We start from the raw sequence: 21,576 nt of genomic DNA, 5'->3' as shown, positions 1-21,576 counted from the left end.
GGCAGGGGTATATACATGTGCTACACAACTCAAACCTAATAACACATGAGGGGGTCAGATCCTCTGACAAAGTCTCCATCCTGCCATGGAACTTGTAGGGCAGCTCGTTGAGAAAAGACATTTGACCATCCCAGCTAAATGTTAGTTTTGTTTCTAACACAGCAGCCTGCTACTGCCAACGGGACTCCCTGGTCCTGAATGGGGTAACTGTGCCCCTGAAGGACCAGGAGCACAGCCTGGGAGTCATTTTGGACTCACAGCTATCCATGGAGGTGCAGATCGATTCTGTGTCCAGGGCAGCTGTCTACCAGCTCCATCTGGTACGCAGGCTGAGACCCCACCTGCCCGCTTGGACTACTATAATGTGCTCTATGTGGAGCTACCTTTGAAGGTGACCCGGAAACTACAACTAATTCAGAATGCAGCAGCCAGACTGATGACTGGGAGTGGCCGCTAAGACCATATAATACTGGTCCTACATTGGCTCCCAGTACATTTCCGAGCACAATTCAAAGTTTTGGTGCTGACCTTTAAAGCCCTAAATGGCCTCGACCCAGTATACCTGAAGGAGCGTCTCCACCCCCAATGTTCAGCCTGGACACTGAGGTCCAGCTCTGAGGGCCTTCAGGCAGTTCCCTCCCTGTGAGAAGTGAGGTTACAGGGAACCAGGCAAAGGGCCTGGTGCCTGCCCTGTGGAATGCCTTCCCATCAGATGTCAAGGAAATAAACAACTACCTGACTTTTAGAAGACATCTGAAGGAAGCCCTGTTCAAGGAAGTTTTTAATGGTTTATGTTTTAGTGTGTTTTTACTATCCTCTTGGAAGCCACTCAGAGTGACTGGGAAGGCCCGGCCAGATGGGCGGGGTATAAATAATAAAATATATTATATTATATTATATTATATTATATTATATTATATTATATTATATTCTATTCTATTCTATTCTATTCTATTCTATTCTATTCTATTCTATTATATTATATTATATTATAAACCACTGCCTTTCCTGCTGGCCTCAGCAGACTGATAACACAAATAAGGATGGTCTGGACTCCATACTAATGCCAAAAGTTGTACCACCGGCAGGCTTAATGAGCTTCAACAGCATTTGTCAGAGTACTTCCTTAAATTAGCCTAATCATAATTCTGCAACATCAAGGCATTATCATTTACTGTAGATAGTATGCAGATGTCAACCTCTTTGTCATTACTTAGGGTCCATGGCCTTATGTGTCTTCTCAGTGCTCCATGGAACTCAGTAAGACTTGTATATAGCTTTATTTGGGCTAACTTTTTTACATGTTACCTTGCTAAACCTTTGCTTTGTGGAGGTCTGGTGGCTACAGGTAACTAATAAATGAATCTGACAAACTTATTTTTTTTATTGGTTTTCCTTTAGTACTCACAAGTGTATCTTTACATCGTAACTTTACATCTTGCAATTATACATATTCTTGTTTTCACAGTAGGTTCATGATTGTTATTATCATAGATCGGCAAACATTGCTGTACACAAGAAGAAGACAAGAAAAAAAGAGGAAAGAGGAAAAAACAAAAAAGATGTAATTTTAAACTGATAATATTCTTCATAAAGAAGTGACTTCCTGTCTCTTCCATTTTGTACCAATAAACTTATTGCCTATATCCAACAACTGTCTTTTTATTTATAATGTTTTCTTATATATCAGTTTTCCTTTTGAAATTATTATCCACAGAAACTACTCAAAAGCCGTCACCATTTTTAAATTGCAGCAGTTACTCTTCAGGTGTTCCTTAAAACAATTCCAGTTTGAGACAAATTCCTGTTCGGATTTATCTTTGATTCTTTCTGATAAATAGTCTAACTCTGCATACTCTGTTACCTTTTGTATCCAATCAGATCAGGTGGGTATATATCTACTTTTCCAATGTGTAGCTATTATAACCCTTGCAGCTGTGGTGGCATACAGAAATTTTTCCCTTGTTTTGGGGGGATATCCAAACCAGTAATACCTAATAAGAATGATTTGGGTTTTTTTTTTTAATATTCACTTTCAAAATTATTTTTAATTCCAAATATAATGTCATTTAAAAATGGTTTAATCTCCCTGCATGTCCACCACACATGTAATGTATTCCCGCCAGGTTATCCACATCTCCAACAGTTATCAGAGAGATTTTTATACATCTTTGCAAGTTTACAAGGTGTCAAGTGCCATCGATAAAAAACCTTTTGGAAGTTTTCCCTTATAGTATAACAAGACGTAAACTTCCAATTTACCCTCCAAAGTTTTTCCCACTGAGACATCTCTATATTGTGGCCCAAATCTTGGGCCCATCTAATCATCATTGGTTTGACCTCCTCCTTGACTTGCCAGTCAAGGAGGAGTCGGTATACTTTCGAGAGGGCTCTAGTTTTTGTCCTAATTAAGTCTAACTCAAATCTTGAACTTTCTTGAGCAAAGCCTTTCCCTTTGTCCACTTTAAATCTCTCAAGTAATTGATAATATTGGAACCAATCAACAACATATTCTCTTACTTCTTCTATTTTTTTCAGCTTTAGTTGGTTCTCTTCTTCTTTCAATAATATTTGGTATGTCAGCCAGTTTCCTTCTGTGTTTTTCCTTTTAACCGCTAGGCCTTCCAGTGGTGATATCCACCTGGGCATCTTAGGTTCTATAAGATCTTTATATTTTTCCCAGACCTTATACAAGGATTTCCTAACAATATGATTCAGGAAGTTTTGATGTCCTTTTACTTTCCCGTATGCTAGGTACGTGTGCCAGCCGTACCTATTGTTGTGTCCCTCTAAGTCGAGCAGTTCTGGATTTTGGAGTGTACACCAGTCTTTTAACCATGTTAGGCAAGCTGCCTCATAATACAGTCTTAGGTCTGGCAGGGAAAGGCCCCCTCTATTTTTAATATCAAGATCTGATGCTTAATTCTGGGCCTCTTCCTCTGCCAGATAAACTTTGAAATAGCTTTCTTAAGGTGGCCCATCTTGCCAAGTATTGGGATCGGCTGGAAAAGAAAAAGTAGTTTTGGCAGAACACTCATTTTTATGACTGAGATTCCCCCTATAAAGTATAGTTTAAGTCTGGCCCAAATATCCAAATTAATTTTGATCTCCTCCCAGGTTCTTACATAATTATCATGAAATAGGTTAATATTCTTTGAAGTTAGCCAGACACCCAAGTATTTTGCTTTTTGGCAGATTTTCAAACCAAACATTTTTCCCAGTTCTTCTTTTTCTTGGTTTGATATGTTCTTAACCAGTAGTTTTGTTTTTATTTTATTTCATTTGAATCCTGCTACTTCACCGAAGTTTTGTATTATTTCCATTATTTTCGATAAGCCCTCTTTTGGGTTTTCTGTCATTATGAGCAAATCATCAGCGAATGCCTTTATTTTATAAGACCTATCTCCTAGAGTAATCCCTTTGATTTGTCTTTCTTCTCATATTCTTCTATTTAAGATTTCCAAAACCAAAATAAATATTAGAGGAGATAAGGGGCAGCCTTGACGTGTGCCTTTGTTAATCTGGCATTCCTTTGAGATATTGCCATTAATAATTATTTTGGCTTGCTGTTCAGCATATATGGGACTTATTCCTCTACAAAAAAATTTGTCCAAATTTTCCAATAGTTCTTTCATAAATTTCCATGAGATGTTGTCAAATGCTTTCTCAGAGTCAACTAACATAATCACCGGAGGTTTGTCTATTTTAAGGTCCAAATACTCTAATACATTAATGATATGTCTAATGTTTTCCTGCATTTTGCGTCCCGGTAGAAATCCAGTTTGGTCTCTGTGTATCAACTCTTGTAGGGTTGTTTTAAGTCTGGAGGTCAAAACATCTGCGAAGATTTTATAATAATTGTTTAAAATCCCACAAACTTCAGTGGAACTTGCTGCTAAGTGAATGTGCATTGCTAGTCTCTGTTCTGTTAGATCTCACAGGAGGTTGCAAAATTTGTTTGGCCAGAGACCACTGATGGAGAACAAAACAATGAATGTGTATGTACAAGGATCACTGTATCCAGCTGTCTTTAAGTTTTGGGGAAACTAATGCCCCATATATTCCATCTGATTTTGTTTCTTTATTAATGGGAATCATTCAGATTGATGAAGAGTGTTGTGAAACTTGAAAACTTGCACTCTCTAACACATGCTAACAGAAGCTGCACTAATAAAGTCAAGCTGCTGCAGTAGTATTACCGAAATAACAGCAAGACCCCCCTCTTGGCCTCGCTGATGTGGTCCAAAGGAAAGCAGACCAATACGTTTGGCAGCAGCTTGTCTGCAGGAGTTGCTGGAAGGAGTACAAGGCTCCACCCAACTGCCTTAGGATTTCACTTCTTAGCCTTTCTTTATCTTGAAGATATCCTGCAAGGCAATGAAGTCTTAGGATCAGAGTTTTCCTTCTCCCGAGTGGGCTACCTTCCCAGCTTGATGACCCCATCTGCCCCTCACTTCCCTCTATAATATGTGCTTCTTGACCATTGGACCCACTATTGGTCTAGTCCACTCAATCCACCAGAGAGCCTGTCTTTGCATGCAGGGGATAGCAAACATTGATAATCTATTTGTCTAATCCTCTTTTAAAGCCACCCAAATTGGTGGCCATCACTGCCTCCTACAGGAGTGTATTCCATAGTTTAACTATGTGTTGTTATCAGGGACTGGACTGAAGGGGCTGAGACTGAGGAGGAATGGTGGAGATTGCCCCCCTTCTCTCCCTGAAGTGCTCAGAGAAGAGGAAGGCAGTACAGTGGTACCTTGGTTCTCAAACTGAATCCGTTCCGGAAGTCCATTTCAAAACCAAAGCGTTCCAAAACCAAGGCACGCTTTCCCATAGAAAGTAATGCAAAACGGATTAATCCGTTCCAGACTTTTAAAAACAACCCCTAAAACAGCAATTTAACATGACTTTTACTCTCTAACCAGACCATTGATCCATAAAATGAAAACAATAATCAATGTACTGTACTATAAAATAAATAAAACAGTACTGTAGATGATAAAAATTAAAATTACTTTTTTTCCCTTACATGCACTGATGATAGTCATTGTTTGGATTGGGGGGGGGGCTTTTATCCATTTCTGCAGTCACACAATCAATCAATCAGTAGCTGAACTGGGTTCCACAGTCACAAAAACAAATTAACCAAAAAAGCCTCAAAAACAAAAATGCAAAATAAATAACAAAAACAAAAGCACCATTTGACTTCTGAAATGTTCAAAAACCAAGGTGCAGCTTCTGATTGGTGCAGGTGCCCCGGAAACAATAGCCGACAGCCATTTCGGGTGTTCAGCTTCCAAACAACGTTTGAAAACCGGAACACTTACTTCCTGGTATTCGGCGTTTGAGAACCAAGGCATTTGAAAACCAAGGTACCACTGTATTGAATTACAGCAGTGGTTTGAGGAAGGTCGCAGCTCAGAGACAGGCGAACAGAAGAGTTGGGAGGTGTTGGGAGAAGATAAGGAGGAGGCAGAGCCTGCTGACACATTGTCACTGGAGAGTATTTCTGACCCCCCCCCCTTCTCCCAGAACCCAGTGTTTGTTGAGAGTGCAAGAGCAAAGAGGCTCAGAGACAATTAGTCCATGGCGGCCACTGTAAGGGGAAGTGCTGTTGCTAGGAAGGGAGGGGGAGGAGCTAAGTTGGAGCAACACCATTAAGGAAAGACTGACTGCATTCCTTTTCCTCTCACTATGAGGACTGAATAAACTCATTAGTAAGATCTCTTCTTTGGGTTTTTTCTCTACTTCTTGCTGCCACCGCGGAAGGCACAGAAAATCCCCAAGCCTGACACATATGCTTGTATCTTGCTTTTCTACCCAGGAGTTCCAGGTTATGTGTGTTTCCCTCGCCTCCCTTCCTTCCCTTTTATATTCACAACAGCCTTGTGAGGTAGGCTCAGCTAAGTTAATATATGTACATAAGCAGTGTCAATAGATTGCAAGGGGAGGATGCAATGTAATGTCGTTCTTCCTCAGCTGACTAGACAGCAATTGAAACCTCACAGCCGTTGGGGGCTTGAGCTGTTCTGCTCTCCCCACTGGCTGTCTGGGCTTTGCCTTTCAAGACCTTCCCCTGGATTTTGATCTTGCTCTTTACTAAAAAAAAAATTACACCTTTTGCTTGTGAATGAAAACAAGCTGTCATCCTTCAACCTAAATGGTCGGTGAAAACTGGCTGTGCTAAGTGTTCTCTCCAATGAGAGTAAAGGGGGTGATTGTGCGGTGCTGTTTAGCCCGTAGTTATTGTTATCAACCTTTGCTACCATCAGTGGCTTGGATAGAATAACTCCTAATCAATATACGCACCCATCCTACTGCAGCCACCATGAGCTCAACAGAGCAGGTTATAAGCTCACTGCCATGTTGAACCTTCATCCAGTCTGAATGCAGGTGAAAGACGGGCTCTGAAGCAGCAACCGGCTATTGCCATGTTATTCCCTGGTTAGCCAACAGCCCTGCTTTGAGTTAGTAAGTTGGAGAGAAGTTGGCGGCAGCGGTGGGTTTAAGACATTCATAGAGCACTTTACCAGCACGTTTACTCAGAAGTAAGTCCAGTTTGCTTCCATCATTATTAAAAAGGCATTTTCGTGTTGCTGTTCATTACACAATCAAGGCATTTGAATTCTATAATATTGTTGGTGGCAGCGGTTCTTTTGTATGGGGAGCGGGAATAGAGGATAATGCAAGGGGATCTTTTCTGTAGGGTCTGTAAAGAGTTTTCTCTAGGTGTTATGCAAGGCTTGATATCTAAAAACGGAAAGTCTCACAGCTTGAGCTTGAGCTTGAGCTTGAGCCAGCCTGTAAATCACAGTTGTGCTCTCTGCATATGCTGTCTGCATATGCTTAAAATCACTTTGCTTACTGTTAAACCTAAGCCTCTGCTCCAAGACTGAGCCTTAATCCAGTCCTGTCTGAATGTTCCCTTTGTCCCGACTCGGCCAATAGTGCCCGTGGGGATGGTGAATCCCCTTCTCTTCCCACCCACCCACCTGCCTGCCCCTTTTCCCCCAGTGAGACAGAAATCATTTCAGGGAAACTGGAAATTATCCTCTTGGGGTTGTCAGATTCTCACGTTATACAGTCCTCTTCAGAGCTGAATCTGTTTCTACTAAAGCAGGAGGGGGGGCAGGGAGTGTGTCCTGGCTGGCTCAGAACAAGGGCTCCTCCTCGCCCCACATCCCGTTTCCAGCAGGAACCCAGTCCAATGCGTCTGAGAAGCGCTTCAGTAAACGCACTCGACCCTCTCCTTTCCTTTCCTCCCGAGTCCTCCGCGGTAGACTGCTTCTGAGCTTGGAGGCTCCACTCCGCTAGCCTGATTGGTGGCCGCTACACTCGCCTGCGCGGACTTGAGCGAATTGCTACTTTCTCCGGTTTTTTTAAAGCCCTTTCCAGCTCCAGCAGGCCTGGCATTCTTCTCTGCCGAGCGGCGCAGCAGCGCTGCACTCAACACACGCGTCCCCCCCCTCTCTCTCTCCCTCTCTCTCTCTTTCTCACACACACACACCGGGCCGGCTCTCTCTCCCTCCTTCCGAGGGGGGTCTGCTCCGGGGTGCGGACTCCCCACTTAGCAATTGGCTAAGACTCCTCCATGTGTTAAATTAGCATAAAGAAACGCAGCTGGCGAAGGAACCACTCGGGGACCGGAGCTGAACTGTGCGTCACAACTTGCGCGGGGTGGGAGGCCAGTGTGTGAGTGCGTGAGGGTGGGGGGAGCCGGCTTTTTTTGGAGAGGCGGGGCGGAGTGGAAGGAAAAAGTAAGAGCTGGCAAGTCCATCCGCGCCGGCGGCACCAAGAGGCAGGCTTCTCCGTCAAGGAAGGCAAAGATAGAGCGCTTGGAGGCAGCCAAGGATGGAGTTGCGGGAGGGACGGTCTGAGCTCTCCAAGAGTCCCTGAGCTGGAAGGAGAAGCAAGGGGGCGAGGGAGGGAGAGAGAGAGAGATAGAGAGAGAGAGAGAGAGAGAGAGAGAGAGATCCTTGCCCTCCACTCTCCAGATTGGACGGATTGATGGGCAACCCTCGGTTCCTGCCACCTCACCAAGCCTTGGCCAGGGGGAAAAGGCGAAGGCAAGCGCAAGAGGACGCGCCCTCGGATGCCTCCTGAAAAAGACTGACAGCACTCAAGGAGCGCAGCCACGGAGCGCCGCTTGACCAGAAAGAGTGTGCGTGAGCCAGAAAGGCGAGAGGGCGAAAGAAGAGGGAGGCTCAGCAGGCGAGTGAGGTCCGAGGGAGACGGATAGGAGGAGGAGGGGAAAGACAGACGGAGAGAGGGAGGAGGGAGGGTTCCGTCTGGAAGTCGAGCCACCGAGGTGCGCGTCTGGCTCCAAAGGGCAGCGCGGAACACCGGAAGGAGAGGAGCCGGTAGGAAAGGCTTGTGGGTGGGGGGAGCAGAGGCAGGTGAGGGGGCCTCTGGAAGGAAAGCCGGAGAAGCCAGGGGTGGCGTCGTGGAAGGAGGGCTGCGTTTAAGAACGGGGGAAGGCGAGGAGTGAAGGGAGGCGGCCGAGCCTCCTGGGGAAGTGGAGGAGGGAGAGAGAAAGAGGAAAGAAAGTTCGTTCTGGAGAAAGGAGGGAAGCAGGGTAAGACAGGAGAGGAAGCATTGTTAGACCCTGGGAAATGAGATCTGGGGAAAGAGGGGGTTGAAAGGCACGGAGAAGTGAAGGGAGGGAGGAAGAGATAGATAAGAGAGACAGATACTGGTGGGACAGACGAGGCTCCTCTTGCCGCCACCTCCACCCATCCCAGCAGGGCTCCTCTGCTCCCCTCGCCCCATGCCCAGCTAACGCCTCCTGCGGCTGCTGCGGCTGCTTCTCCTTTCCCTGGACTCCCAGCGGCTGCGGAGGATGGAGGAGGAGGCCTCTGCCCCGTCGGGGCCCCGCTCGGCGGTGGAGAAACTGTCGGAGGCGGTGGGCCAGCGCACGAAAGCCCTGAGCAGCGCGCTGCATGAGGCCAACCGCCAGCGGCGCCTCCTGCTGGTCATCGTGTGCGTGGCGCTGCTGCTGGACAACATGCTGTACATGGTGATCGTGCCCATCGTCCCGGACTTCGTGGCCGCCCTCAACGTCGCCGAGGAACGCCAGCAGGGAGCGCAGCAGCAGCAGCAACAGCAACAGGCGCCCGCCCCGGCCACCGCCGCCTCCAACATCTCCACGACAGGTGGTGGCCTGGGCTGGTCCCTCAACAGCACCCGGCCCATGCTGAGGCCTCGCTACCCGGCCGACAGCGACGACATCCGGATCGGGGTGCTGTTCGCCTCCAAGGCCATCTTGCAGCTGCTGGTCAACCCGCTGAGCGGCACGTTCATCGACCGCGTGGGCTACGCCATCCCTCTGCTCATCGGCCTGGGCGTCATGTTCCTGTCCACCATCATCTTCGCCTTCGCCGAGAACTACGGCACCCTGTTCGCGGCGCGCAGCCTGCAGGGCCTGGGCTCGGCGTTTGCCGACACGTCGGGGATCGCGCTCATCGCCGACAAGTACACGGAGGAGTCGGAGCGCAACCGCGCGCTGGGCATCGCGCTCGCCTTCATCTCCTTCGGCAGCCTGGTTGCGCCCCCTTTCGGAGGCATCCTGTACTACTTCGCGGGCAAGAGGGTGCCCTTCCTGGTACTGGCCTTCATCTCGCTCCTGGACGGCCTGCTCCTCCTGTTGGCCATCAAGCCTTTCAGCGACAGGTCTCGGGACAACATGCCCGTGGGCACCCCCATCTACAAGCTCATGATAGACCCCTACATCATGGTGGTAGCCGGGGCCCTCACCACGTGCAACATCCCCTTGGCTTTCCTGGAGCCCACCATCTCCAACTGGATGAAGAAGACCATGGACGCCAACGAGTGGGAGATGGGCCTCACCTGGCTGCCGGCCTTCATCCCCCACGTGCTGGGCGTCTATGTCACCGTCAAGCTGGCAGACAAGTACCCCCACCTCCAGTGGTTCTATGGGGCGCTGGGCCTGGCCACCATAGGAGCCTCCTCCTGCATGGTGCCCGCCTGCCGGAACTTCTGGCAGCTCACCGTCCCTCTGTGTGGCATCTGCTTCGGCATTGCCCTGGTGGACACCGCCCTGCTTCCCACCCTCGCCTTCCTGGTTGACGTCCGCTACGTGTCGGTCTATGGCAGCGTCTATGCCATCGCCGACATCTCCTACTCGGTGGCATACGCCCTGGGGCCTATTGTGGCCGGGGAGATCGTCCACTCCTTTGGCTTTGTGCAACTCAACCTGGGCATGGGCCTGGCCAACGTGCTTTACGCCCCCATCCTCCTGGCCCTCAAAAACATTTGCCAGATGAAGCCCTCGCACTCGGAGAGGAACATTCTCCTGGAGGAGGGGCCCAAGGGACTCTACGACACTATTAAGATGGAAGAACGCAAAGGCAAGGGCAAACACCTCCACCCGGTAGGGGGCGCTGAAGAGAATAGTGTAGACTCTTTCCATAGAGACTTCAGAGGGGCGTCTGAAGAGGACTCTTCAGACTATGACTATACTTAGAGGGTGGGCGGAGTACCCCAAGAGGGAGTTATGGAGAGCATCTTGGCTGTTATGCCCCAATGTGCCAATATACTACTTTAACCTTTGTCTTGATGTGATGGCTTTCTTCTTCTTCTTCTTCTTCTTCTTCTTCTTCTTCTTCTTCTTCTTCTTCTCTCAAAGGTATTACCTTAAACACCCTGTCAAGATGAAAGCTCCAAATAACTATCCTAACATGAATGGTGCATTTGCAGAGATCTGTGATGGTCTTTTCCTGTTAAAAGAAGGAAGGGCACACGTTCAAAACTCCCTGACAAAAGCCTGTTGTGCCAAGAGGTTTTTCTCGCAATGTTTGTGTGTGACTTTCGGCTGGTTCACACATGCATGTACATCACAAAGTTTGCCGCATACACGGGGGTAATGCTATCCCTTGGAAGCGTTTCACACAATTACACGGGTTTTCTTTTTCTTTCTTTTTCCCTACACTTGACTGCGGCACGCTTGATGACTTGAATGTGTGAACTAACTCCGCCGAGAAAGCGTTGTGTTTTTGAGGTGGTCTGAAAATTATGTCTGTGGTGTTGGGCTTGTGAGGGTCTGCTCCTCCTTTGTGAATCACCCCCTGGATTTTGTAGCTCGAGGGAGACAGGGGCCAATCACCCTGTCCTGCATAAATTCTCATAGAAACACCTTACAACACCACTTCATAAAATTGTAAGGGAGAAAAAAGTAAGTTGCAAAATGCACACCCGGGGTCTCAATAAATATTGTACATTTTTATAAATATATATAGGTACCTGTGTGGAAACTGTCGGTTTCATATTTAATGCCAGCAATGGAAATCACGTCGTATTATTTCTCCTCTCAGTGAGGGGGAAAGAAATCTGTAACCATTTATTTATTTTTCTGTTGTGCTGCTACTCTGATAAATGCAATATACCGTACCATGTTTTAGTCTGAAACTGCTACACTGGTTGTGCCGGCTGAATAAATGGCGTTCAGGGGAACCGTACGTCTTGGCTTCGTTTGTGTAAAGACCTGGGGTGCAGTCCTAAGCATGCTTATTGAGCAAATTCCATTGAATTCGGTGGAACTTCTAATAATAATGCACGTGACTGTCAGATGGGTCCATATAGGAGCTTTAATTCCTGGCTTCAACAGTAAAGTTATAGAAGTCGTTCTGGAAATACAACTTCCGTCCCCCGCAAGAAATCCGCTTGAAATCATATATTCCTGCCACCTACCCAAATACTATAGAAAAAAGACGAAGGCAGGCTGGCGAGATCCAATCAAAGGGAAGCACTTTAAAAAAAAGAAAAAAAGCCACTGCCATTAATGTACACCTATGTGCTTAAGGCCACAATCCATTACCCACTTTCCTAAGAGTAAGCCCAACTGAAATCAGCTGGGAACGTCTGAGTAGACGTGCATAGGATTGCACTGCCAGTCTCGCCCCTGGAACTCAGTGAGACGTGCCTCCCTCTCTTGCCCACGGTTTTTCAAAAATTAGTTGCGCTGAGCTCAAGAGGACTTGCCTCCTGGTGAAGGTATGCGTAGGATCACAGCCTTAGCAATGGTTTAATGAAGATTTGGAATCAATTGACTTTTCAAAACTGCGCGTCTCCAGCTGGGCGCACCGCTCTCTCGCAAGCATTTATACAAAGTAAAAATATATTGAAAAGTTTTGTGAGCGACAGCAGGGATCAGAAAGATTTTGGTGACGGGTCTGGATCAGGAGAGAGAGCGTGCTATTGCGCGCCTCTCGTTTATTTCCATGGGGCTTGCGCAGGATAACTTCCCGGTGGATCCTGAGGTTAAGCGTGCAAGGATTGTGGAGTAAGTGTGACTTACTTCCGAGTAAGCAGGGTCGAGCCTGCAGTGTGCCTGCTAAGGGAGAAAGTCTACTGCATTAACAAAGCGGCACTTAGGATCCCGCTGCGCATCTCCTTCCTTGCAATCTTGCGCAAGGGTTAGGATGCTTAAGACCGCGGTGCTAAAGTTACTTCCTCGGAGTTAAGTTTCAATACATTTACTGGCGCTCACTTCCCAAGAAATGGATTACGGAGAAGGGCTAGAGCAGCTGTCTTTCATGCAGAAGGTCCCAGGTCAGTCTCTGTGATCTCCAGGTCGGAGCTTCTGCCTGAAACCCTGGCTCGCCATAACGTATGCAATAGAATCATAGAATTGTAGAGTTGGAAGGGACCACTAGGATCATCTAATCCAACGCCCTGCAAGGCAAGAATCTTTCGCCCAACTCGGGACTCGAACTCACGTCTCTGAGATTTAGAGTCTTATGCTCTACCAGCTGAGCTCTACCCAGATGGAGCAAATATCTGGCTCGCTATAAGGCGGCTTCTTTTGTAGGGATGAGACTCTTCATCCCATGGGTTTCTTGGAGATGGGTCGACCCCATCCTAAATGATCAGGCTCCCAGCTTTTGAACTCGTGGTCCTGTGCAACTTTACTCGGAATTAGCTCCCTCCTGTGTGCTCAGCGGGGCTTACTTTCGAGTAAGTGCCTCGTTCCTCAGCCCACGTGCCCTCAAAAGACAGAGGCAACTTCTGGAGCGTCTCCAGTTCGCCTGGTGTCGTCGCTTTCAGTCTGCTCCTAGACCTACAGGAGGACACTCACATTGTTCATGGCTTCCCCCCACCCAGCTTGGATCCGGCAGATTAGTTGTTAATCCTCTCCCCACCTTCCCACCCACGTTTAAATTTCCCAATATTCAGGTGCGCGGGACTGGCTCCCCTTAATTCACTCGGGGTCCTCAGCTAGAGGGAAAAGGACCAAAGGAGCTCGCGACCCAAGAGATCGGTTGAGAGCGTTGGTGGACAGCTTTCGAGAAAAGTCAATACAATTGTCATCATAACTGAAGAAAGGAAAAAAAGGAGGGAGCAGGGGGAGACAGAGAGATCTCACAACTCTCCTGCAGACAAGCTATGAGAAGGAGGTTGGTTGGAGCGCTGTTCAGCTCCCGATCAGCCTCTGTCAAGCTGGGGGAACAGGGGGTAGCGCTGAGCTGATGAATAAGCGATTAGACTGTGGCATCTCCTTCCTGCCCTTGCTTCTCCCTGGTGCTATTTCGCGCCGGGTGTGCAGGAGCATCGCAAGAGCTTCGCTGGGTCTCTAGCATCTCAAGGGTCTGTGTGTGTGTGTGTGTGTGTGTGTGTGTTGTCTAGTATCCCGCTCCCCAAATTGGTCACGCAGATGATCCGGGCAGCCTCAACACAATACCTGCCTGTACAACAGGTCTTCAGTGGCGGACTGACTCTGAACGTGGAGATCATTGCACTCGGTGACCCCAGCCAAGAGCACTTCATCTCTGTTTGCCCTCTCTCCACGAACCCCTCACCACCAATTCATTTTTAGCCCCTATCATTCTCAGGGCAACACAACACCGGTTTTCATTCGGATCTTAAAGACGTCTGGTTTGGGGCGAGGGGAATCCAGCCGATGAGAATTACCGAGGTCCCTTCGTCCCCGGCCCCAATAAAATACTTGAGGGGGCTGGGCCCCCCCACAAAACTGATGAGCATCGTCATTCAAATAGTGTTCGTGCACCTGTCGTGTGATCGATTATGCGGGGCGGGGCTTACCTGCCCCCCACCCAATATTTTATTCAAGTTGGCACCCCTGTAAGAGCGTATAATATAGCAGCCTTATGTCCCTTTCCCAGGGTTGATGGGGGGGCACACCTTTGTATCTGCAGCTGGGGAGGGGGACGGACACCAAAGAGGTAGGATCTGACCTCCTGCATTCACATCCAAGGGTTGATTTCCTGCCAGAACCCCGAGGAACCGAATATTTCGTTTCCCCCGAGAGCCCCGGTTTTTCTCTCGCCGCGCGCCCCCTTCTCTCCCCCACCCACCCTCGGAGCTCTCCAGCTGTGGCTCAATACGATTCAATCATTTCCTCGCAGACACACAAGTTGGTTATTTTCTCCGCAGCTCGGTTGAAAAACCATCTGATTCCGACGCGCGAGAAGGGCCCTGTCGAGCTGTTGGGGGTGTCTACCCTAAGGAGCGCTTTGGAAATGCGTTTCCAGCCACACTTGACAAAGGAGCTCGTGGTGGGGGGTTGTTGGCTTTCGATTATGCAGCCAAAAGAGGGGGAAAGAAAAAAGAAATCTGACGCCACTTTAAGGGGGGGGTGGTTTTTACTGGGGAGGAAAGAAAGAAACCCAACAACGAATTTTCCTCTCCAGCTCGCTCGTTTGTCACCTAAGCGCAAGAAAAGGTTCCTTCTAAGCCCGTTGAATGTTATTAATACTTTAAAGGCTGAAAGCCGATTCACGCTTACTCGCGACGAAGCCCCTCTGAATTTAGACAGCCCGCCAATAGGAGTGGGATGCACAGGATCAAGGGTCCCTAAATCGAATTAACACCGTGCTTTTCACATTGCGCGTGAAACAGATCGCAGATTACACATTGTTGGGAAAGGCCGCTTGGATCCAGGGGTAGCTAAAGGGCTGCTTTCTTATCTTTATCGTTGCTTGATCATTCTGAGATCCGTTTCAGGGGGAGGGACATTAGCCGCACGCTTATAAAAAGGAGGCGGTGAATCTGGATAGGGGACTAAACTGGGGCGATGGCGGGAGCTGGCAGATTAGCAAGATCATCGCTAACACTTCCCCCACGGAGAAATAAGTGGTGCAAGCCTTTGCCTGCCTCTTCATAAGTAATCCCCATCGAGTTCAGTAGGATTTACTCTCAGGAAAGGGCAGATAGGATCGCAGCCCTGGGTCTGCAGCTTCTGCTTCAGAAGAGTAACGTGCTGAGAGATCACCTGCGCCTCATGTGCAAGTTTAATCGGAACGAAGATTCACCGGGTTGGGTTGAATAGGACTTGCTCCCAAGTTGGGTTTTAGAGAGAGAGAAGCGGGCACTTAACTGGTACCATGATTGTTGCAACGTCGCAACGAATGTCCAATAATTTTTTTTAAAAAATTGCAATTTTGTCCCACCTTTCTTCCAAGCAGCTCAAAGCAGCATACAATAGTCTCCCTCGCAACCCTGTGAGGTAGGTTAGGCTGAGAGACTCAATCCTTCCAGATTCTGGGAGTCTTTTGTAACCTCTCCACCCCAGAACTTGCATCCTACAGTAGGGGGTTCAAAGAGATGTCTTTCTTTGTCTCCTTGGAGCAGTGAGGGACAGTCTGTGTTTTCCCCTCGGCTGTGAGGTTCAGTGAAGAAGAGCGCTGGACTTGGAATATCTTTGCCACAAACTTTGAGCAAGTCTCCTAGCTCAGTTTGAGAAAGGGAAATATTCTTGACATATCACAGTTGGGTAGGCGAGTTTGAACCCAGAAAGCGACAGGAAACATCTTCGCCAACAAAGAGTGTTACATAAATCACACCAGTAAGGTTCGGTTATATTTACGGAAGCAATTACTGTATCTCTGAAATGTAAGTCTGGAGGCGGGGAGCGGAGAGGGGCGAGGTTACGTGCCTATCGAAATCCACTACAGTCTCCTTTCTGGGATTACTCAAGAGCAGGGCACGTTTAAATTACCGCTGTGGTTTGGAGGAAGGATGCTAAGAATTCGCGCTCAAGAGACCTCCAGCCCCTTGGAAGGGAGCCCTAGGAGTGAAACACCTATGACCCTCTTTCAAATGTGCAGACTCGCCCTAACTTTGCCCAGAAAGCACCCCTTCCCCCACGCTGCCTGACGCAGCGCTCTGTGTAGTTCGGCAGCCAGCTTGCTTTTCACACAAGCACTTGGTCCAACCAGAGAGCGCCTTCCTTGGCCTATTGCAGTGGTCTTTTTCCCGGCCCACCGCCACCACCCATATCAAGCAGCAGCAGCCAGCCTTTCATCCACAAGCAGCGACCCTCTTCCACCTGAGAGAGGTAAACATTTTCGGTGCGCTTCTGTTGCTCGTCGGGTTCCCTAGTTTGGACCGCCTCCTCGCCCATCCCAGGCTGCGCGAATAGGAAGGGCGAAGGGGAGGAGTTTCCACACCCAGCCGCGGGGGGGAGGAGGAAGGTGGGTCGCGTGGAGAGGGGGCAACCCTCCGAGCGCTCGCGCGCGTGGCCACAAGGCTCGCCAAAGCGCAGCTGGCGGCGCCGAGGTACCATGGACAGCTCCGCTGGAGGCTGCTGAGCAGCTCCTTCCTCTACCAGCTGCCCCAAACCCGAGACTTCTTCGCTGGCAGCTTCTTGCTCATCAGCACCGGTCCTAGGGAGAAACTTTGCCTCGCTGCGATCGGTATACGAGAGCCAGGTAAGGAGAGTTGCCGCTGCGCGTTTCCAAACTCATGGCCTCAAAGGACGCGCGCTGCGAACGCGTGTCTGGCGCCTGAGTCGCATTGTACAGCAAGGAATCGGTGGTCGCCAGGAAAAGGGCAAACAAAACAAACAAACAAACAAACACACACGGTAGAACTTTCTGCCGTCTCTATCCTATCCTGCTTCGTCTAGGAGGGAATATTTTTCTTTTAAAAGCCAACGAACGCCCGTTTCCTTGCTGATCTGCGCGCTCTTTGGTTTCAGTGGGACTCTCCGTCTGCTCAAAATGTCCATATTTTAAGTGGGTGGCGGATCCGGCTCTGGGTTGCTAACTAGGGTCGCCTGGTGGTGTTGGTGGGGAGTATCTTACTAACCTCGCTCCAGCCTGCCATTCCCTTTCTCAACTTCGGGGAAGGGGAGGAGTATAAGGGAAATATTTTACGCTAGCGCAGTCTTTGCTAACTGTATGCATGCGCCGAAATGATCCTATCTGGAACCTTACCCTCCCGGTTTAAAGAATTCTTCCCGGCTAGGGCTTCCCAAGGAGTGAGGCCCATTGAACTCAGTGGGGCTTACTCCCGAGTAAACGTGCCGAGGCTCCTGCTGGAAATCTTCTTCAGGCCCATCTATCGTGATGCTGAACTACTAGAGTGGAGAGGAACGCATCCTCAAAGACCATCGAGGCTGCGGTCCCCTAAATGCTTAATCCGGAGCAATGGCCTTGAAACGAACGGGAGCAAGTAGCTTTGGGGGTTGAGATCGCAGCAGCCCAGTTGTTTTCGAAAGCTGCAATAACCTGTTGCATCCGCACTACCCCTTCACAAGGCGCCCTTGGCTGGGGACAGACTTTCACAGGAACGATTAAATCCTTCCTCTCTCGCATCGTTTTCTCTTAAGCTTCCTACTTCCCATCAGCCTCTGGTTTTACTTTAGGACTTGGTCGCTTAGTAGTGGTATGTCTAGGTGGACTTGAATTCAAGACTCTGATCTCCCGAGAGAGGAAGATCATGCGGATATCAAGCTTTATAGATGGGCATTTTACTTGGTCCCTTTGACGTTGCTTCAGAGCCTGCCCCATTCCTCCCAACACCTCGCCGCCTGGCGCGCCCCACACTGTCACCCCCATGCCTCTAATGTAAAATGCTCTTCTCTTTATGCGGGATTTCTCAGCATGCGCTTCCAAAGTCAAGAGCAGTGCTTCCCAAACCTGGATCTTCAGCGGTTTTTGGACTACAAGTCCCATCATCCCTTGCTAGCAGGACCAGCTGTCAGGGATGATGGGAGTTGTAGTCTAACAACATCGGGAGACGCCCCCTCCCGCCATCCTGGTGAAAATGGATAGCCAGCAGCTGTAAATCAATGGGTGTTGGCAATTCATCTTCTATTCCTCTCCTATATGTTTCCTTCCTGGTGAAAAATGGATAGGCAGCAGCTGTAAATCAATGGATGCTCGCAACTCCTCTCGCATCCCTCTGCTATATATGCTTCCTTGAGTATAACCATCCTGACCATGTCTGCTCTGAAGTAAGCCCCCATTGAATTCAATGGAATTTACTCCCAGTTAAAAGTTGCATAGGATTGCCTTCAGAGCACATTGATCTAGAGGCTCCCTTGCGATGAGCAAACATCCACAGGGATGAGGGAAATATTGGCGCCTTCACAGCAAGTTTTCTTGCTGGGAAACTAGGTATGAAAATTGTGTACAGTGTAAAAGGCAGGAAAAATGTTTTCTAAGGTCTGTTTATCATTGCAGTGCAATCGATCCAGGCTTTTCCTTGTCTTTTATTTTGTAAAGTTTACAGAATGAAAGAAAGAGACAGATTCCTTCCTTTTCAACAGGAGCTTACAGCTAAGCTCTGATAAAGACTGTTGCAAGGCTCGGTTGTCAAGAGAAATGGATAAGGTGTCAGGACATGGTGGCCTGTTGTTATTTTTTAAAAAATAAATAAATAGCACTACGCATATTGGTGTCACCACATATTGTTTAGGATGTATTGGTGGCTGCTTTCTAACTACCATATACCACATGTGGGCTCCTCTTGTCAATTCTGATGCACCTCTTGCAAATCACCATGCTTAGCTCAGTTGGCAGCAGCATGGTACTGATAACACCAAGGTTGCAAATTTGATCCATATATGGGACAACGGCATATTCCTGCACTGTAGGGGGTTGGACTAGATGATCCTCAGGGTCCCTTCCAACTCTACAAATCTATGATGATAATAACAATAACAATAACAATAACAATAACAATAACAATAACAATAACAATAACAATAACAATAATTTATTATTTATACCCCACCCATGGGTTTCCCCAGCCACTCTAGGCGGCTCCCAACAGAATATTAAAAACACGATAAAATATCAAACATTAAAAACTTCCCTAAAAAGGGTTGCCTTTTTTGTTTTCTAAAAGTCAGGTAGTTGTTTATTTCCTTGACATCTGATGGGAGGGCGTTCCACAGGGTGGGCGCCGCTACCAAGAAGGCCCTCTGATTTTATGTCATACTCCACAAAGATAGGCTTTAAGCTATCTACAGGCCATGCTGCAGCTAAATGTAACTGGAAGCCACTCTCTAGTCCCAAGTTTTGTTTTGGGGGAGGGGTGTTCATGCCCTTTGCACATGCCAAAAGCAGCTACCACCCTCTTTAGTTTTCCTGAACTTGAACCAGAACTGAGCTGGCCTTGGAGCGCTAGAGCTCAAATGAGGGGCTTTCTAGAGGTGAAGAACATAGTGAGTCAGATTGTTCAACCGCCTGGCTAAGTGATGCCCCAAACTGACCGGCAGTGGCTGTCCACTATTTCCAGCAAGATTCTCTGCCAGCCCAACCTGAAAATGCCAGAGATTGAACCTAGAACCTTCTGCATGTGAAACAGATGCCTTGCCACTGAGCTATGGGCCTGCATGGATGGCTCAGTTGGTTAGAACGTGCTGCTGATAATGCCAAGGTTGCAGGTTCAATCCCCGTATGGAACAACTGCATATTCCTGCATTGCAGGGCGTTTTACTAGATGTTCCTCAGGGTCCCTTCCAACTCTGCAGTTCTAGGATTCTTCCGGTTACCTCTTGATGCAGCTTCTGAGAATGTCCATCGTATCACATGTGCAAGTACTGAAATCTGCTTTTGGAACACACCTGGATTTTCCTAACTGTTTTGTTTTATTTAAAGGACAAAGGGCATTTGAGAAACAAAGTGAGTTGGCTTATGCATATAGGCAGACCAAATACAGATACAAAATACTTATAAGACCATTATATTCTGTCTTCTGCTGGAAGCAGACGATACTTGCAACTATCGTGGAAGAGGTATTATCATTGCCTTTGGTGTCTCCATGCACATTTTTTTGTCCCTCTGGACAAATAAGGTTATAAAGCTCTACAAAAAGCTCACAAACCCTATATACATCCAAGGCCCCATTCACAAATAAATTAAAAAATAAATGTCTACCCCAGCCGCTGTCAGCTAAGAAGAATTAGTCTGACCTTCAAAGGTTTGTGGTTTTGGTAGCAAAATAGATGTCAGGAAGTATTAAAGCTGTTTATGCCTTAGTATTATCTTAATAAAATATAAATCATGCTGTTTTCATTGAATTCCGTGCACCGAGTTGCAGTCCGTGTGGTGTGCTAGTTAGAGCGGCCTTCTCCAACCCAGGGTTCTCCAGATTCTTTGGGCTACAACTCCCAGTCTGGCTGGGGCTGATGGGAGTCAGAGTCTGAAACATCTGGAGGGCACCAGGTTGGCAAAGGCTGGGTCAGACTATTGGTTTAGCAGTGGAAAGAATTGGACACAGATCCCCTCTCAGCCACAGAGCTCACTGGGTGACCTTGAGCCAGTCACTCTCTCAGCCTAACCTACCTGACAGAGCTGTTGTGAAGATAAAAGGGAGGTATGAAGAACTATGTACCTAAACTTGAGCTGCTTCTTCTTCATCATCATCTTTTTAAATGAGCTTCTTGGAATACAGGCAGCATATAAATGTACTAAAGCAATCAGTAAAAATAAAGCACGTTTTCTGAGATGACAACCGGTTTTGGTCTACCCTTTCCCATTGAATCAAGGTGTGAGTTCTGTCATTTGTTTTAGACACTGCGTTTTTGCATTTGTGTTATGGACTATGATAAACGTGAAAATGCATAAACCGAGCTATTTATCAGACATGACAGTGTGGTGACGATGCCAATATTGTACCATCAGCACTCTGAAAAACAATGACTGTCTGTCTGCAGAATCTGCCTCTCTCCTCCTAAATGGAATGACATTTGACTATTCAGTAGTTTGTAAATTGTCCAGCTGTACCACACAGCATCTTTCATTTTGTGGCCACCTGATCCCCAGCAGAGGGCTCCATCCCTCACCAAAGTTGTGGAACAGTGATGGAGAGCTTGTGCTCCTCCATGTTGTTGGTCCTTCTGGACCATTGGCCATGCCAGCTGTGGCTGAAGGGAGTTGGAGTCGGACACCGTCTAGAGGAGGGGTGGGGAACCTGGCAACCCACAGACCATGGCCCACTAGGCCTCCCCATTTGGCCCATGAGGCTGTTTAGAGGAAGCTACACTTGTCCATGGGGAAACCATGCTCATACATGATGTCAGGTATGGGACAGGAAAGGGTAGCCCTCAGAGGAGCCACCAGGAGCTTAAAATGGGCATCCAATTGCTCCTTCAGGCTGGAACAAGGTTTGTTCCCAAGTGGGCATCAGCTGGTGGGTGGTAGGAGCCTGTGTCACTCGAGGAGGTGGAAGAGGTTTGACTACAGAGCTTGAAAGGAGAGGTGCAAGAGGGACAGAACCCCACTCTGCACTGATGCTCTCAATCTACAATTTTGAAGTTGAAAGAACCGGTGCTGGGTTTTGGCCGACGGGCAGGGAAACCCACAT

At 48.0% G+C, this 21,576-nt stretch overlaps 2 protein-coding genes across 2 annotated transcripts in view; both read left to right on the top strand.

Moving 5' to 3' along the window:
* The first annotated feature begins 8,710 nt into the window (after positions 1-8,710).
* On the top strand, positions 8,711-11,477 carry SLC18A3 (solute carrier family 18 member A3). Its single transcript, XM_081007238.1, has one exon. The coding sequence runs from the start codon at positions 8,843-8,845 to the stop codon at positions 10,484-10,486; it is 1,644 nt and encodes a 547-aa protein (XP_080863364.1). The 5' UTR covers positions 8,711-8,842; the 3' UTR covers positions 10,487-11,477.
* Positions 11,478-16,542: 5,065 nt separating this feature from the next.
* Positions 16,543-21,576, top strand: part of CHAT (choline O-acetyltransferase) — a 53,957-nt gene continuing 48,923 nt past the window's right edge. The window contains exon 1 of the mRNA XM_081004971.1: positions 16,543-16,688. The gene's annotated coding sequence lies outside the window, so the exon portion shown is untranslated. The remainder of the gene's footprint in view (positions 16,689-21,576) is intronic.

The sequence above is a fragment of the Podarcis pityusensis genome, assembly GCF_964106645.2.
Source record: "Podarcis pityusensis genome assembly, chromosome: 5".
Lineage (NCBI taxonomy): Eukaryota > Metazoa > Chordata > Lepidosauria > Squamata > Lacertidae > Podarcis > Podarcis pityusensis.
The sequence above is the reverse complement of the archived record's forward strand: the minus strand, read 5'-3'. Positions and strand labels throughout refer to the sequence as shown.